At 42.9% G+C, this 18,278-nt stretch overlaps 1 protein-coding gene across 2 annotated transcripts in view; it reads left to right on the forward strand.

Annotated features, from left to right (window-relative positions):
* The window catches only part of GRTP1 (growth hormone regulated TBC protein 1), an 80,123-nt gene that overhangs the window by 59,903 nt on the left and 1,942 nt on the right, over window positions 1-18,278 (forward strand). For both annotated transcript variants that reach the window (XM_030201517.1, XM_030201518.1), the window contains 2 exons: window positions 10,290-10,462; window positions 11,167-11,352. In XM_030201517.1, coding sequence (XP_030057377.1) covers window positions 10,290-10,462; window positions 11,167-11,352 — 359 coding nt within the window. The remainder of the gene's footprint in view (window positions 1-10,289; window positions 10,463-11,166; window positions 11,353-18,278) is intronic.

Here is an 18,278-nt window from a genome sequence, read left to right on the forward strand (position 1 = left end):
TGTTTCCCCTTCTCAGCATCGCCCTTCCAAATCCTACTCTTCACCCTTATCCCCAGTCCTTCTTTTTCATCCATTTTGGCCCGCAGTGCTACTCTACATCTCAGCAGATGGTTGTTTTTGTAAACTGATTTTATTCCTATGCTGCAGGCCCTGGCGGTATATCAAGTTTGTGTATATAAATGCAACAAATTTGAAGTAAATGGGGGAGTCCCAACAATTTCAGTGGTGGAGGCTTCAGCAGGTTTAGGGCAGGAAAATTTAGTAACAGCTGCAGGTTTTGGGCTGGAGGGAAAAGGTGTTCTGCTGTTCTGCCACCTGTGTCCAGAAGAGAAAATATGAAGCAGGAGAGGGGAATGCTGGCACATACTGTCTTTGGGTTTCATGGCTTTATTATTTAGTGTTGACTTTATTTACTACTTTTTTAATTGAAATTTTTATTGGTGAATGTAATGGTTTGTGTGTGATTTTTCTTTTTTTCTTTTTTATATATACATGTAGGCGTTGGCCTATCTTGTAAACTGTTTTTTGTAGCCCTTAATTTGTGGAAAAGTTGATAGTTAAAATTTACAGACTTCTATTCCGCCTATAATGCTACAAGGCAGATTAGGATTAAGAAGCTTCACATTAGATGCTGGCAATAGGAAATTTAGCTGAACTGACCCACAGGATTTTTGACTTGCAAACAGGGAAACAAAAGTAGCCCAGCTGTGGGTGAAATAGCCCAGTTTTGGAGTGACTCTGTAGGAGGAGCTTTAAAAAGCATTGAAATAAAATTAATCTCCTCAAAGATCTGAAATTCTGAAAGAAAAATTAAGCTTACTGATTTAGTTTTAAGCAACAGTTGGATCTCTCTTTTTGGGGGGTGGGAATCATCCTCTTAAATATTCCACATGGTACAATTTTCCCATATGGAAAAATATACAGAATTTTTAAAAATGAGGCAGGCTTTCTTCATATGGTTCCTTTACCAAACGACATTCGTTTGAAGGATGTATAGCAGATCTAGCTGTGAGACAGTAGCAATATCTTGTGCTTTTTAATTTTATTTTTTATTATAAACACACTCTAAGATAAAGTAATAATTAATAGTAACTCACTTAATTCTGTATAATTGGGGGAAGGGGTGGCGGGATTGTATAAGTCTTAATGGTTCAGTGAGGTGGCTCTGTACTATGAATTGTGCTAAAGATGTGTTGGTGGATGATGGACTAAAAAATTTTGTGTACTCATTAAATACCATTCTATGAAATTGTTGTCCAACCCTCCGCCCCCCCCCCCTAAGTAACATACATAGTAACATAGTAGATGACGGCAGAAAAAGACCTGCATGGTCCATCCAGTCTGCCCAACAAGATAACTCATATTTGCTACTTTTTGTGTATACCCTACTTTGATTTGTACCTGTGCTCTTCAGGGCACAGACCGTATAAGTCTGCCCAGCACTATCCCCGCCTCCCAACCACCAGCCCCGCCTCCCAACCACCGGCTCTGGCACAGACCGTACAAGTCTGCCCAGCACTATCCCCGCCTCCCAACCACCAGCCCCGCCTCCCAACCACCAGCTCTGGCACAGACCGTACAAGTCTGCCCCGCCTCCCAACCACCAGCTCTGGCACAGACTGTACAAGTCTGCCCAGCACTATCCCCACCTCCCAGCCACCACTCCCGCTTCCCACCACCGGCTCTGGCACAGACCGTATAAGTCTGCCCAGCACTATCCCCGCCTCCCAACCACCAGCCCCGCCTCCCGATCTTGACTAAGCTCCTGAGGATCCATTCCTTCGGCACAGGATTCCTTAAGTGTGCACTAGTACAAATTTCAGATGAGTTAGCCATGAAAGGCTATCTGCCTGCCAAACTTTTTTGTTGACTTCTTAATCTGAAAATAACAAGCTCTCAAAATGTGGGCTCGGGGTCCCCTCCTGAAATCTCTTTTACTTTGCTGGTGAAGATGCTGATCCCTGCCAGCCAAGTAAGTAGGTTGCTGCTGCTGCTGCTCACCACTCCGTTTCCAGCTCATAGAAGCAGGCTGGGACTTCTCGTGCATGTGCAAGACATCCCAGCATGTTGCTCAGAGCCAGAAACAAGCAGCGGGGAGTGGTGGCAGTCCATTTATTGGCTGCCAGCAAAGGTATGCCTAGTGGGCCTAGGTATGCATGGAGGCCCCCCTCCCAAATTGCAGGGCTGGCTATGCCCAGAAAGAGAGCCCGTTGTTAAAAATTTACCAGCACACCCCTGGGACAACACCAAAGAGTATCCAGCAAAATAGTTTAGAAAAGCTACAGTCATTTCAGTGGGCCTGATCCGATTACCTTAGCATTTAGTGGAGCACCTGTGTGTTCATAACAGAATTGTATGTAGGATGCTAGTCAATTTGCTGGTGTTCAGTTGGCAACTGGAATGCCAATTCTTTTGGGGTCAAAAGAAACAAGAAGCTGCATAGACTTTATAATGGATTCAGTTACAAGCAAGACTGGTTTACAGGCTTTGGACAAAATATAGGAAGTACTAGTTCCTTGTTTACATGGAAAAGTGTTACAATTTTGGTTGAAACTGAGTGTATGGTTCATAGGTAATTAAAGCTCACTGTTTACTTTCGTTCAGCTGATGTAATTACTATTAGAAAGAGTACTTCCTAGGTGAGATGCTTAAGGGGAGCCTCCTCCACCGGTTCAAATGGTGGCTTCATAAGTGACGTAATGTTGAGGCCCTTGAGCACAGGAGGCTCCTCCAATGGTGGTTTGATATGGAGAAGAATCAAGAAATGATAGGTTACCAACCTTCCAATGGAGCATGATTTATGAAAGGTGTTCTCCATATCAAAAATCACCATTGCAGAAGCCTTCCTACATTTTGTTTAAAGCTTGTAGACAGGCTCTTGTTCACTATCTCATAATCTATTAGAAAGTCTATGCAGCTGTTTTATTCCTTGATTTCCCCCTCCCCTTTGCTAGGGGAGGGGCTAGGGGGTCTCTGAAGGCAGAATGCTTCAAATTTAACACTATTTGGGATAAATGTGTATGTTGGGGGACTAGCTCACTCTGGTGGTTGAGTGCAGCTTCTTGTACTCCCTCTCCTGATGTGGCCTGCAGATGCAAGCCTCCACTACTGCTGTCACTGCAGTTATTTGGGGGGAGGGGAGAACAGGAGTGGAGCACAAGCAGCTGCAGGTGGCAGGTTTTCTTAAAATTAAAAAAAAAAAACAAATGGCTGCCCTAACCTGAGGGGTCCCACATACAGTGGGGGAAATAAGTATTTGATCCCTTGCTGATTTTGTAAGTTTGCCCACTGACAAAGACATGAGCAGCCCATAATTGAAAGGTAGGTTATTGGTAACAGTGAGAGATAGCACATCACAAATTAAATCCAGAAAATCACATTGTGGAAAGTATATGAATTTATTTGCATTCTGCAGAGGGAAATAAGTATTTGATCCCCCACCAACCAGTAAGAGATCTGGCCCCTACAGACCAGGTAGATGCTCCAAATCAACTCGTTACCTGCATGACAGACAGCTGTCGGCAATGGTCACCTGTATGAAAGACACCTGTCCACAGACTCAGTGAATCAGTCAGACTCTAACCTCTACAAAATGGCCAAGAGCAAGGAGCTGTCTAAGGATGTCAGGGACAAGATCATACACCTGCACAAGGCTGGAATGGGCTACAAAACCATCAGTAAGACGCTGGGCGAGAAGGAGACAACTGTTGGTGCCATAGTAAGAAAATGGAAGAAGTACAAAATGACTGTCAATCGACAAAGATCTGGGGCTCCACGCAAAATCTCACCTCGTGGGGTATCCTTGATCATGAGGAAGGTTAGAAATCAGCCTTCAACTACAAGGGGGGAACTTGTCAATGATCTCAAGGCAGCTGGGACCACTGTCACCACGAAAACCATTGGTAACACATTACGACATAACGGATTGCAATCCTGCAGTGCCCGCAAGGTCCCCCTGCTCCGGAAGGCACATGTGACGGCCCGTCTGAAGTTTGCCAGTGAACACCTGGATGATGCCGAGAGTGATTGGGAGAAGGTGCTGTGGTCAGATGAGACAAAAATTGAGCTCTTTGGCATGAACTCAACTCGCCGTGTTTGGAGGAAGAGAAATGCTGCCTATGACCCAAAGAACACCGTCCCCACTGTCAAGCATGGAGGTGGAAATGTTATGTTTTGGGGGTGTTTCTCTGCTAAGGGCACAGGACTACTTCACCGCATCAATGGGAGAATGGATGGGGCCATGTACCGTACAATTCTGAGTGACAACCTCCTTCCCTCCGCCAGGGCCTTAAAAATGGGTCGTGGCTGGGTCTTCCAGCACGACAATGACCCAAAACATACAGCCAAGGCAACAAAGGAGTGGCTCAGGAAGAAGCACATTAGGGTCATGGAGTGGCCTAGCCAGTCACCAGACCTTAATCCCATTGAAAACTTATGGAGGGAGCTGAAGCTGCGAGTTGCCAAGCGACAGCCCAGAACTCTTAATGATTTAGAGATGATCTGCAAAGAGGAGTGGACCAAAATTCCTCCTGACATGTGTGCAAACCTCATCATCAACTACAGAAGACGTCTGACCGCTGTGCTTGCCAACAAGGGTTTTGCCACCAAGTATTAGGTCTTGTTTGCCAGAGGGATTAAATACTTATTTCCCTCTGCAGAATGCAAATAAATTCATATACTTTCCACAATGTGATTTTCCGGATTTAATTTGTGATGTGCTATCTCTCACTGTTACCAATAACCTACCCTTCAATTATGGGCTGCTCATGTCTTTGTCAGTGGGCAAACTTACAAAATCAGCAAGGGATCAAATACTTATTTCCACCACTGTACCTAGCAAACCTACCCACAATTGTTGACCTAATTTAGCCTGACTAAGGCTTTTACGAAGTATTGCATAGTCTAATTCCTGTTATCACTGCTAAGATAATGCCAGTGTAGATTGATTGCTGCAGGCTAAATATTGCTCCCATTGAATCTGTGCTTTTGTAAGTACTAACCATTGCAGGCTAAATGAAGCCTGGATATTCAGGGATGGTATATATTTGACTGTTGGCACCTGGAGGATAACCAGTGCTACACACCAGTAGCTAACTGGGCATAAATGCCCCACTAGCTATCTGGGCACTGGCATTTGAATATCTGCGGTACCTAGGTCTGCCCCAACTCTACACCTAGACCACCCTGGCTCTCAACCAGATAGTGCTACGGTGGTTAGTGTTAATATTTAGTAGCACTAACCATTAAGTGCTGCTGAATATTAGCAGTTGAACTGTGTGATTTAACCAGACAGGATTTTTTTCTCGTATTTTGTTTTATTGTTTGTTTTTATATTTCTGATTGTAAGATGCCTCAGACTTTTGGTGAGTCATATTATGTTTGTTTAAAATAAATAATTATTTTACATACTAAGTACTGTACACAAAGGCAAATTCTTGTAGACTCAAACTGTAAAACATTATCTCACCCCGTTTCATCTCGTTACCATTACACCCATAGCTTACCCTGTTGCTGTTTCAAAACAAACTGTTTCAGTGCCTGATAACATCTGATTTATTTTTCTCTTGGTTATTTTGTTGGGGTAGCTTGGAGCTCTAACAGCCTGAAGGCATCAGGATAACTCAGTTCCTTGCTGGAGTGCTTTATTTTGCATCTGTTCAACAGAGCAGAAAAAAAAACAAAAAAACAAAATGGAGTTCATGAGAAGGGCCGTAAATGCCCAGAAGTTTTGCACTAAGTTCAGAGCTCTGGGTATTTTTTTTCATCCCAGCAACCTGCAATGACATTGTCACACTTGTGTGCCTGACTCAGTCCTGCTAGTCAATGGAAAAAGCCAGAATCAGCCATGAATTCTTTTCTGTTCCCATTAGTACTGGATACACTGATGGAGGATATTCAGGAACCCTATGGAACTGCTGAAGGGGAGAAGTAGAGAGAGCTGGAAAGCTGGGTAGACGAACTGAAGATTAACAGAGCAGAAACAGGCTTAATAGTGGCAAATATTTTTGATATCATGGATTGTGCTTGCCATGAGAACCACCTCCCTCCCACCCAAGTGGAATTTAGTTTTCCCCCAAAGAAAAGATGAAGGAGGAAGAATCTGTAAAATTTACTTTAAGGAGTTTGGCCAGAGAGAGAACTTCTGCTGAGGAAAAAAAAAAAGTTGTTCCAAGCAGCTTGGAAAAAGGCTTGAGGGGATTTGAGAAATAATCGCTTGATAGGAAGTCCTGTGCATCCTGAGAAAAGCCATCTATCCCCCAATGTTGTCAAATGTCACACTTTTATGTGGCTGTTTCATCCTGCTTATCAATGCAGACCTTAAGTTCCTCCTGGTGGTAATCTAAACTGTGATTTTGTAAAAATTTTAACCCCCCCCCCCCCCCCCCCAAATCTCCTTTATTTTTTCTTTTTCTAACTTTTTATTTAATCACTTTCAAAATATAAGACATTACAGAAACCATAACATCATTTATCACATATCCCCCCCCCCCCAAAAAAAAAAATATATTTATTCTTAAAACAGGACAAATAAAAAGAATACAATGTTGTTAGTTCACAATTGTGGGGAGGAGATTAAAAAGAAATGGGAATAATCAAAGGAAAAAAAGTTTTTCAAGGAAACTAAAGATGCAAATTGAGATAACCGGAGCTACAAATTTAAATAGGAGTGTACATACTCAAATTACTGAGGGGGTTTTAGAGTATTTTCGGGCTTATGAGAGACAAATGCTGAGAGCTGCAAGGGCTCAAAGAAAATATATTGAGCTCCCTAGAGATTAAGAACACTTTTTTTTTACAAGGATATCAGAGAATGAAAGTGCCCTCCCATCTGTAACACCTGAGGTCTTAGCAAAAGAAATTGTTTTCTCTTTGAGTTACCCTAGAAACTTCAGGAAACTGTTATGATTGGGGTCAGAACCCCTCTCAAACTTACCTCTTTCCTGGGGGTCAGCTTCTTAGCTGGCTTCTGTTTCGTTTGTCTGTCCTTTCTGAGCTGGCTCTGTCTCTCTGTGCTGGCAGCTTCCAGCAGCATGGGGTTAATTGTTTCACTATACTGCACCTGTGTGTGTTGCCTGAGTTGCTCTACCTCTCTTTGGGTGTACTGGCTTCAAGTGCTTCATGGTGTTGCATTGGTGTGGGTTGGGCCTCTATGGGTTTCAGTGTGCTCTCTGGGTCAGTGTGCTGTTGCCTAGGTCTAGGGAGTGTGACATCATCAGGGAGGGCCTTGATAAGGAAGTGGTGTTGTTTCCTTCAGAGCCTTTGCAACGGTGGTGTTTGCTTTACGTAGGGTGGTGCAGTGTGCACTTCTGACTTTGTGTCTAGTTTCCCTGCTTGCTTTTGCTAAGGTCCAGGTTAGTGTTAGTGCAGTGTGCACTGGTGTTTGTGTGTTTAGCTTTCCTGCTTTTCCCTCTTGGTTTTGGAAGCATTGCTATGTGTAGGACTTTGGAAGCTCTGTTGCTGATACCTCAGGGTTCTGTTCTTGGTCCCCTCCTCTTTTCTATCTACACTTCTTCCCTTGGTTCATTAATCTCATCCCATGGCTTTTCCTACCATCTCTATGCTGATGACTCCCAAATCTACCTTTCTACCCCTGATATCTCACCTTGCATACAAACCAAAGTTTCAGCGTGCTTGTCTGACATTGCTGCCTGGATGTCTCAACGCCACCTGAAATTAAATATGACCAAAACCGAGCTTCTCATTTTCCCCCCCAAACCCACCTCCCCGCTCCCCCCGTTTTCTATTTCTGTTGATGGCTCTCTCATTCTCCCTGTCTCCTCAGCTCGAAACCTTGGGGTCATCTTTGACTCTTCTCTCTCCTTCTCTGCTCATATCCAGCAGACCGCCAAGACCTGTCGTTTCTTTCTTTACAACATTCGTAAAATCCGCCCCTTTCTTTCCGAGCACTCTACCAAAACCCTCATCCACACCCTTGTCACCTCTCGTTTAGACTACTGCAATCTGCTTCTTGCTGGCCTCCCACTTAGTCACCTCTCCCCTCTCCAGTCGGTTCAAAACTCTGCTGCCCGTCTCATCTTCCGCCAGGGTCGCTTTACTCATACTACCCCTCTCCTCAAGACCCTTCACTGGCTCCCTATCCGTTTTCGCATCCTGTTCAAACTTCTTCTACTAACCTATAAATGTACTCACTCTGCTGCTCCCCAGTATCTCTCCACACTCGTCCTTCCCTACACCCCTTCCCGTGCACTCCGCTCCATGGATAAATCCTTCTTATCTGTTCCCTTCTCCACTACTGCCAATTCCAGACTTCGCGCCTTCTGTCTCGCTGCACCCTACGCCTGGAATAAACTTCCTGAGCCCCTACGTCTTGCCCCATCCTTGGCCACCTTTAAATCTAGACTGAAAGCCCACCTCTTTAACATTGCTTTTGACTCGTAACCACTTGTAACCACTCGCCTCCACCTACCCTCCTCTCTTCCTTCCCGTTCACATTAATTGATTTGATTTGCTTACTTTATTTATTTTTTGTCTATTAGATTGTAAGCTCTTTGAGCAGGGACTGTCTTTCTTCTATGTTTGTGCAGCGCTGCGTATGCCTTGTAGCGCTATAGAAATGCTAAATAGTAATAGTAGTAGTAGTACTTCAGGGTTTGATGTTGTTAGGAACACTGCAGAGTTTGCTGTTAGAAATACTTCTGGTGTTTGTGCTATTAGGAGCATTGCAGTCTTTGCTGTTGGTGTTTGGTGATTTAGAATCACTTTTGGCTTATGTGTTAGCTTCCCTGCTTTTTCCTTGTGCCTCCCCTGCCTTCCCTTTTAGTGCTAGGAGCTCTTCTGATTGCTTGCCAGAGTAGTGCTTAGGAAGCACCTTGTTAGTTGTATCTAGCTTGCTAGAGCAGTGCTTAGGTAGCTTGTTAGTTTTGTGTTTCGCTTATTAGTGTAGAGCTCTGCTTGTAGCTTGGTGCTTAGTAGCACCTGTGTTAGCTTTGTGTTTTGTTCCCTGCTCTGTTAGTTTAGGGCTTAGGAAGTCCCTTTCTTGAGCAGGGCTTAGGAGCTCCTGTTTAGTATAGGGCTTAGGAAGTCCTTTTGTCAGTTTACTGTTAGGAACACTCCTGCTGGTTTAGGGCTTGGGAGCACGTAGATCAGTTTAGGTTTAGGAGCACTTCTGTTTCCAGTCCTGGTCCCTGTGTCATCCGGTATCCAGTAAGTCCTGCTGGCTACTCGAACCCAGGAGCTCAACTTCTGGGGGGCTTAGTAGCTAAGTGCAGGTGAAGCTGTGTGGACCAGTCCGGTGTGCTCCAGTCCAGTGTTCCAGTCCTGTGTCCTCCTGTTCGGGGGATTCCAGTACAGTGTTCCAGTCCGGGGTTCCAGTCCTGTGTCCTCCAGTCTGGGGAATTCCAGTCCCGTGTTCCAGTCCGTGTGTTCCAGCTCGCTGGGCGGTGCCTGCAGTCCCTGCCGGTGTCGGTGTGCTTGCCCAGCGTTGGTTGGTGGGTTTTGCCTGCTGCTGTCGCTCCTCGTCAGCAGCCCAAGGGCTCACGTTTGCTCCAGAGCCCGGCCCCGCGGGCTCTGAACCTGAGAACCTGACAGAAACATACTAATCTTGCAGTTCAGAAACAAACACATCTCTATTTCTAAAGAAAAGTTTCATGATCCATTCTCTGTCTGAATCCAAGGCCAACTGAACCAAACCAACAATGTAGCAGGAGTAACAACCTCAGGGGGTCTTTTACTAAAGCTTAGCTCAAGTTATCTGCAGCAGGGCCCATTTTATTCCTATGGGCCCTGCTGCAGATAACTCGAGCTAAGCTTTAGTAAAAGATCCCCTAGTGTCTGATTTCTCCAAGAAATTTGTTAAGCTCAACTGGTTGAGGGGAAGAAGAAAACGTCTTTTTAGCACTTGGGAGATAATATACCTTGGAGCATGGGGGGGATGGAAGACATTGACACCTTCAGTACTTCAAGGAGGTATATCTGAAACAAACCTTGAGCAGAAATTAAAGAAGAAACTTTTGGGAAATTGATCAGGCACAGATTAGCACACCTAATCATATTTTCCAATGACTCCATCTTGTTTCTTAAGTTGAGACTATCCTTCATCGATATCTCACCATGAGACTCCAAAGTCCACACTTTTCCCTTCAAGAGCCTCTTATTTTTTTCAGTGACTGTAGTCTAATTGCAATGATTCTGAACGCAGATTTCAGTGTTAAGGAAAATACAATCTTAAGTTTGTACGTGAGACAATGCAAGGTTAAATTGACTTGCCCATGATCACAAGGAATAGCAGTGGGATTTTAACTGGGCTGTTGACTGTTGTTTATTCAAAGATTACTACAGTCCAGAAATGATGGGCTTGAAGACAGATCAGGAGGTGTTGGGGGAGCTTGTCAGAATGAAGATCCCGGCAGTGGCAGACCTGATGGACAAGCTAGGTGTAATGTGGACTTTAGTGGTATCCCGCTGGTTTATTTGCTTGTTCATTGACATTCTTCCTGTAGAGGTAAGCACTGACTGACTTAAGAACATAGTCCAAAGGTTCGCATACAGAGCTGCAGTTAGTTAGCGGTGAACAGTTTAAAACATGTGAAGCTTGCTAAAATGTGTTCTTTTTAGAGTTTAGTTTTATTTTAAGAATAATCATTGGTTTCTTTTCCATATATACAATTACCTGTAGAACATTACTGTTTACAAGGGATTGGGGAGGGGGGCTTGGTACTCATTGCAGTTAATTTGGAGATGGGGCAAAGATTAGGTGGGATGAGGGCCTTAATATAGTTGGTGTTGGATACGCTTTTACTTAGAGATGGAATGTTTTCCTCCCTAGTAGGGCTGTTTGGGTCTGTGTTCTAGCAGGATAGCTATTGGGTTTTATATTCTTTTGTATTTTGATATGCTATTGGATTTGTGCTTTGTCATGTATTGGTATGTATTTTTGATTAGGTATTTTTATGATGCATTGTTACATTTTTTTGTGTGAGATCTAACACATTTATGAGTTTCACCTCTAGAGAGGCATGACCCAAGATGATATTACATAATACAAACCTATATGGTTAGAAACCAATCACTATAGGGCCAGCCAAGTAATGCAGCAGTGTTGTCACACAGAAGACCTGGGTTGGGGGGAGGGGGAGATGATATACTCTACTACTTTCATATTAATGGTGAAAAATTCTAACAGTTCTCATGTTCCAATGTCTACAGACTGTGCTCCGTATTTGGGACTGCTTATTTTATGAAGGATCAAAAATTCTCTTTCGTGTGGCATTAACACTAATTAAGCAACAGCAAGCTAGAATTTTGGAAGCCAAAAATTTCCCTGATGTTTGTGACAAGTTTAAAGAAATCATTAAGGGACCATTTGTTATGGAGTGTCACACCTTCATGCAGGTAAGCCACTGGTTTTTGTTCTTACTCCATTATGTGTATACTACTACTACTACTTAACATTTCTAAAGCGCTACTAGGGTTACGCAGCGCTGTACAGTTTAACAAAGAAGGACAGTCCCTGCTCAAAGGAGCTTACAATCTAATGGACAAAATGTGCAGACAATCAAATTGGGGCAGTCTAGATTTCCTGAATAGAGGTATAATGGTTAGGTGCCGAAGGCGACATTGAAGAGGTGGGCTTTGAGCAAGGATTTTTAAGATGGGCAGGGAGGGGGCTTGGCGTATGGGCTCAGGAAGTTTATTCCACACATAGGGAGAGGTGAGGCAGAAAGGGCGGAGCCTGGAATTGGCGGTGGTGGAGAAAGGTACAGAGAGGAGGGATTTGTCCTGTGAGCGGAGGTTTCGGGTAGGAGTGTAAGGGGAGATAGAGGTAGAGAGATAATGAGGGGCTGCAGATTGAGTGCATTTCAGTAAAGATTGGTGAACAGAGTCGACAAAGCAGATTATCCAGTTAATACTGCATCAAAAACAGAGTAACAAGCCAATCACTCCTACACAAAATGTAGAAATATTAGTTCTTGGAGACTAGTTTTTCTACACTTTGTCTAAGAGTGATTAGCTTGTTAGTCTGTTTTTGATGCAATATTGGTGATTAACTGGATACTCTGCTTTGTCAATTCAGTTCATCAATCTTTACTGAAATTGACTTCTGAAGCAGGCATATTTGGTGCCAAAACGCAGTCTGCGTCTAACTGTATTATTATTACATAAAGTTCTAATATTAATAAATATCCTGCATTGGAACCACATTGGTCTACACCTTTCTTGTTTTTTTTTCTGCTTTGTCTGTTTGGGGGGTTACTTCTGCTTTTTGGACATCCCTTCTGTGTACACCGTCTTTGGGGGTTAAGCAGGTCTAGGTCTAGGCAGCCTCCTGTGGGACATAGCAAGTCTGGAACCCTTATTCAAAGTGCATCAGGCATGGTTTACCATACCTGTCCTGGCTACCTCAGTCAGTCTGGTTTACTGGATAGCTACCACAAATTTACATGTGGTGTGTGTGCTTCACTATATGCAGACTTAGTTTTTCAGGATACCCACAGGAAAATACATATCTAGGTATGGGTACACTAAGATGACTTAACTTCTGGGAGGATAGATGCTTAAAGCATCCTTCTGTAATAGGATCTTCTGCACTTTTACCATATTTCTGTACTGTGATAGGTGTTCCGCTAGCGTGCAGGGGATCCCTAAACAGCAAGAGGATAGAAACAATGCATTAAAGGGGAGATTCTGTATATGGCGCCTGGAAAATCCAAGTGGAAATCATTTTCTCCTAAGCGTATTCTGTAAGATTTAGGCGCAGTATATAGAGTGCACTTAGTTGATACCCTAGATGCCTTAGTTGATGCTTAAAACTACGTGCATCCATTTACACCAGTGAAAATGTGGCATAAATCCGTGTGTAGATTTTCGTGGACTGGGCCATATTTTATAACATGCCTAAATTTGGGAATGCCCATTTCCCCGCCCATAGCCTCACCCCTTTTGAACTGCATGCTTTAGAATTTAGGCGCAGTTCATTACAGCATGTGCTTAGGGAGTTATGCACGTAAATTCTAATTATTGCCATTTAGTGCTCATTATTAAGTGCTGTTAACACTGATTGGCTTGTTAAGCCGATTAAGTTATGCGCATTGTTGTGGAATATGCTTAGATTTAGGCATAGAATGCTAGACGCAGTATATAGAATCCGGCAGTAAGTGCTTCAGCTCAAAACAGCAGTGAAATTACTTTTTGCACATCATAAGGTGGCATTGCGGGGATTGGGGAGGAGAGTTACTTGTATGGGAGCAGCAATTACCCTAACCCCTGCCGACCAGCATGGATGGACCATTCTAGTCTCTCTGCCGTCCTCTGTGTTTCTATGTAACAGTTTCCAGTTCTTATTTTTCTCAGTGGACTGAATTAATGTCGGGCATGTTAAGGTGTACGCACATTAAGATAAGTTTTGGGAAGTATGAAAATATGCATTCAGAGAGAGTATTTGTACTTTAAGAAAATGCTGTATTAGACTAGAATGCTAACTATGCCAGATGCTAAATTCCAAAAGAGTATCTAAAAGTGGGGTCAGTCGGTATCTGTAGAAGAAAAACTACAGCTGCTGAGCAGGCATGTAGGCAGGGCTCAAGTTTTTTTTTTTTTTTTTTTTTTTTGGGGGGGGGGGGGGGGGGCGATGATGACAAAATGTTGGGTGTTTGGCCAGGGCTGCACCAATGTATCCATCCCAAAATGTCTGCCTCTATATGCCTTTCTCCCTTGTCCGCTTGTAGTGTTAGTACGGCACAGGATAGTGAAACACCCATTCTTGGTGCTTCTGATATCTCTGGATTGGCCTTGTCATTCATGTTGGGTAGATCTCGTGCTTCTTAGTGGGTCTTCAGAACTGTTACTGAGAAGAGTGAGCTGCCTTCTTGGGGTCCTGTAATCAGGGAAGATTTGGATACCTTTTAGGTTACATCATGAAAAGCGTTGTCTGAAAAGAAAGATTTTCAGTCTCTATCATTTGCTAAACTTAAATGATCTCATAGCTGGAGTGAGCTTTGATGGCAGCTTGAGAAGTTAGACCAGTGCCAGGCAGACTTCTATGGTCTGTCTCCCTTACATCGCCTTGGGTGAATCTTTTCATAAAGGCAGTTAATAAACGTTAATAAACCCCATTGAATAATTAATACATACTCCAAACATGTTTGATTATCTGCACCTAATGTTTAGAGCACCAAGCTGAGAACCATGGAAGCCAGGGTTCAAATCCCACTGCTGCTCCTTGAGATCTTGGGCAAGTCACTTAACTCTCCACTGCCTTAGGTACAAACAGATTATACCCTCCAGGGGTAGGAAAATTCTTGGAGTTACAATTGATTGAAATATCACACTCGAAAGCCATGCGAAAAAATACAGCAAAGAAAATGTTTCACTCAATGTGGAAACTCAAAAGAATAAAACCTTTCTTCCCAAGGGATATATTCCGCAGCCTGGTACAATCAATGGTGCTAAACCACCTAGCTTACTGCAATGCCATCTATGCCGGATGCAAAGAACAAATCATTAAGAAGCTTCAAACCACTCAAAACACAGCAGCCAGACTCATATTTGGAAAAACGAAATACGAAAGCGCCAAACCCCTAAGAGAAAAACTACACTGGCTCCCACTAAAAGAACGAATTGCGTTCAAAGTTTGCACCGTGGTCCACAAAATCGTGCACGGTGAAGCCCCGACCTATATGTCAGACCTCATAGACCTGCCAACTAGAAACACAAAAAGATCAGCACACACATTCTTGAATCTTCACTACCCCAGCTGCAAAGGACTTAAATATAAATCCACATATGCAGCCAACTTCTCCTACATAAGCGTGCAAATATGGAATACGCTACCAAAGGCCATAAAAACAAGGCACGACCTAACAATCTTCCGAAAACTATTGAAAACCAACCTGTTCAAGAAGGCATACCACAACAACCAATCCTAAATAAAAGATAACTAGATGCCACATGAACTAGACGAAAACGAACTCTTTACATCAGATGGATAACCTTCGCTGCCACTAATAGTTACACAATACACACTACCACTTTATCTCTCATGCCGGAAATGAACTTTCTATATTTGATTATCTAACTTATTTTATAACTCACTCTATCATTCAGGAACTTCAATGCAATACCTCTTTGTATTCTATTGTACCATTTATCTGCCTTAATGCAATACCACTTGTAATTCTCTATCCAGAAATGGCGATCGCCATTACAGCATAATGTAAGCCACATTGAGCCTGCAAAATGGTGGGAAAATGTGGGATACAAATGCAACAAATAAATAAAATAAGCAAATTACATTCAGGTACAGTAGTTGATATAGGTGTGATCTAAATCCAGATTCAACATCTAGTACCAGGCATGCTGTGAAGTAATACAAGAACACTACACGTTACTTGGGCCACATAGAGCAATTATATCATACCATAACAGCAGTAACTTCCTGGAGTTACATAACAAAGGGCGTACCTAGGAAAAAGCAGCAGTGTAAATATTGCAGCAGGCACTCAAACATCAATATACCTACTGGAAAACTAAACAAACTAGATTCGAACAGATCAAGCCTACATACACATTTAGCGCTAATAGAATACTTGGTCTCACACACAACAAAGATACCCTCGCCCACCCAGTATACAATAAGTAACCACAAACAAAATAGAAATATGTAGACAAAATTACAAATACAATACTTATATTTCACCCATACCTTAAAGGTACAAGGTAGATTACAGCAAAATAGCCAGGCATATCTAAGATGTACACTCAAATATAAAGTATTAAAATCAAATTTTCTTCAATCCATATTGTTAAAATTAACTATTATGGTTTCAAGAACTTCTGAAATTAAACTGAACCCCCAAAAAGCCAGATGCTGCATACATTACAACCCCAGAGAAAGAGAAAACAGTGGCATGTTGCCCGCTGTAGTATGCAAAATATTTTAAAAAGCAAGTATTATCTTCAAAAACTGATGTATTCCAATCACATTACAAATTAACAATTAAAACAAAAAGGAAAATAAAAGGTAATTGAAAATGTATTTATTACCTTAAGAGGCCAAAACCTCCTTCCTCAGATCAGGACAATATGGTGCTGTTATGGTATATGGCCGTGGGAAAAAAAACTGCATCGGGCAAAAAAAACGCCGGCGGGTCGCGGAAAGGAGCACGATTGGTCGGGAAAATCGCCCATCTGGCAACACTGACTACAACTGCTTTCTTCCTTATGTATGTGCAGAACTTTGCATATAATCCCATAATTCCCCTGCCTGTTAACTACAGCTCTCAAACAAAATGTGCTTTATTTACTATAATCAGGCATGACAACCTTATGAAATAGAAGAGATGGCTTTTTTTTTTAACCAGCAACTTTTCTTGTAGTTGCCCTCACTTGTCCTTTAGATTGTAAGCTCTTTGAGCAGGGCCTGTCCTTTTATGTTAAATTGTACAGCGCTGCGTAACCCTAGTAGCGCTTTAGAAATGTTAAGTAGTAGTAGTGTTCCCTCCCGAAGCTAAAGATGCCACCTGTTTTATTTGAAGAGGCAGGCTCCTGCTCAGACTGTTGCATTGCAGCTGCAGGTCTTATGGTCTTACTAGTAAAAAAAAGGCCCTTGTCTGACACAAATGAAACAGGCGCTAGCAAGGTTTTCCTCGGATTGTGAGAGTGAATGTGCGAGTGTGTGTGTGTGACAGAGAGTGAGACTGGGTGCAAGTGTGTCTGAGAGAGAGAATGAGTGTGTGTACCATGGGCCCCCCTCCCTCCCAGTTCTAGGGTCGTCTGTCCCCTCCCTCTGAGTTCCAGGGCCATCCTCCCCCTGCCCTCTCTCTTGAGTTTCAGGGTCCCCCTCCCACTTCCAGGATCATTCCTCCCTTCCAGTTCCAGTACCCCTCCCTCTGAATTTTAGAAGTCATCTTCACTTACCACGTTGGGGTTACGGCTCGGCCCTTCTCTCTCTCTTAGCTCTGGTCCCGCCCTCATTTCCTGTTTCCACAAGGGCGGGACCAGAACTGAGAAGGGCCGAGCCTACACATCTTTTACCGCTGCTGGCGGCCGCCGTAAAACCCGACTTGGTAAGTGAAGATCAAAATTTGGAGGGAGGGGGCCTGGAACTGGTAGGGAGGGAGAGGCGTTGCGTTCCGTGGCCTGGCAACTCTGCAGCATTCCCTTCCAGTGATTGGTCACTGCTATAAGTACATGACGTCAATTCAGGAGATACAGCAGGAGCACGAATGCTTCAAGGCTTCACTTTCACGGAGTCAGCTTCAGAACGTTGGAGGTGCTTCTTATTATATAGGATAAGTCCACTGAATCACAATGAGACATAGCCAACGCAATGGTTAGTTCAATTTGCACTATTAAAAAAAAATATTACTGAGTGCCCTAGAGAGAGAAAAAATTCCTATAGCTCATATATAAACCTGCTTTGGTTGTCACAGCAAAGGTGGTATACTGGAGTTGAAACCATTTCAAGGGATCCAAACTGTATTTTGGACCACAGCTACCTTGTCCTGACAGTTCAAACACCAGGGACCCTGAACTGGGTACTGCAAGTGAACACTTGCTTGGAAGAACAGTTAGTAGAGCTATTCCAACAGCAGTTACATATGGGTGGTAGTTTTTAAAAAAGGAATGACTTCCATAGCAGGAGAATGAACCACCTCCAATGAGAGGTAGAGATACTGGGGGAAGATGGTTAGGTACTATCATTCCAAATCCCTTGTCTCTAATCAAAGCATGTGTCATGGCAGAGTGGCAATGTTGAGCACAGAGGTGGAAGTTGGATTTTAATGGAACATCTTATGCACCACCCTGTTTGTGAAATAAAAGGGTGAAGTACAGTAAATGAGTTACAGTGCATCATTGCACAGACATGGAAAATTGTGATAGTGAAATTGCAACTAAGGACTTTGTAAGAAACTGGATTAGTCACTGGACTGCAATTACAATTGACATTTCTTTGTCATGTGACTTCCTGACATTCAAGGATACCTTGAGACAAATGGTGCCATCAGTTCTGCTATCAATGCTTATCTTGAGTTTATAACCATTAATGATTTAACAGTTGATTGGTTGCAGGGGATGGTTAGATGGGTTTGGGTATATGAAGGAATGAATATTTTATGAAGTGAATTAAAGGTTGTGATTTGAATGACCTGTTGTTGAGTAATGGTTACAAAAATAAATATGTGCAACTAACTTGGAGTTAAGGAACTCAGATAATAATAATAAAAGCATTATGGGATTTGATATACTGCCTTTCTGTGGTTACAAACAAGTACCTGGAAAGAATATGTAAACTGCTTTATTTTGTATCTATGGCAATG

The sequence above is a fragment of the Microcaecilia unicolor genome, chromosome 4 (assembly GCF_901765095.1).
Source record: "Microcaecilia unicolor chromosome 4, aMicUni1.1, whole genome shotgun sequence".
Taxonomy (NCBI): Eukaryota; Metazoa; Chordata; class Amphibia; order Gymnophiona; family Siphonopidae; genus Microcaecilia; species Microcaecilia unicolor.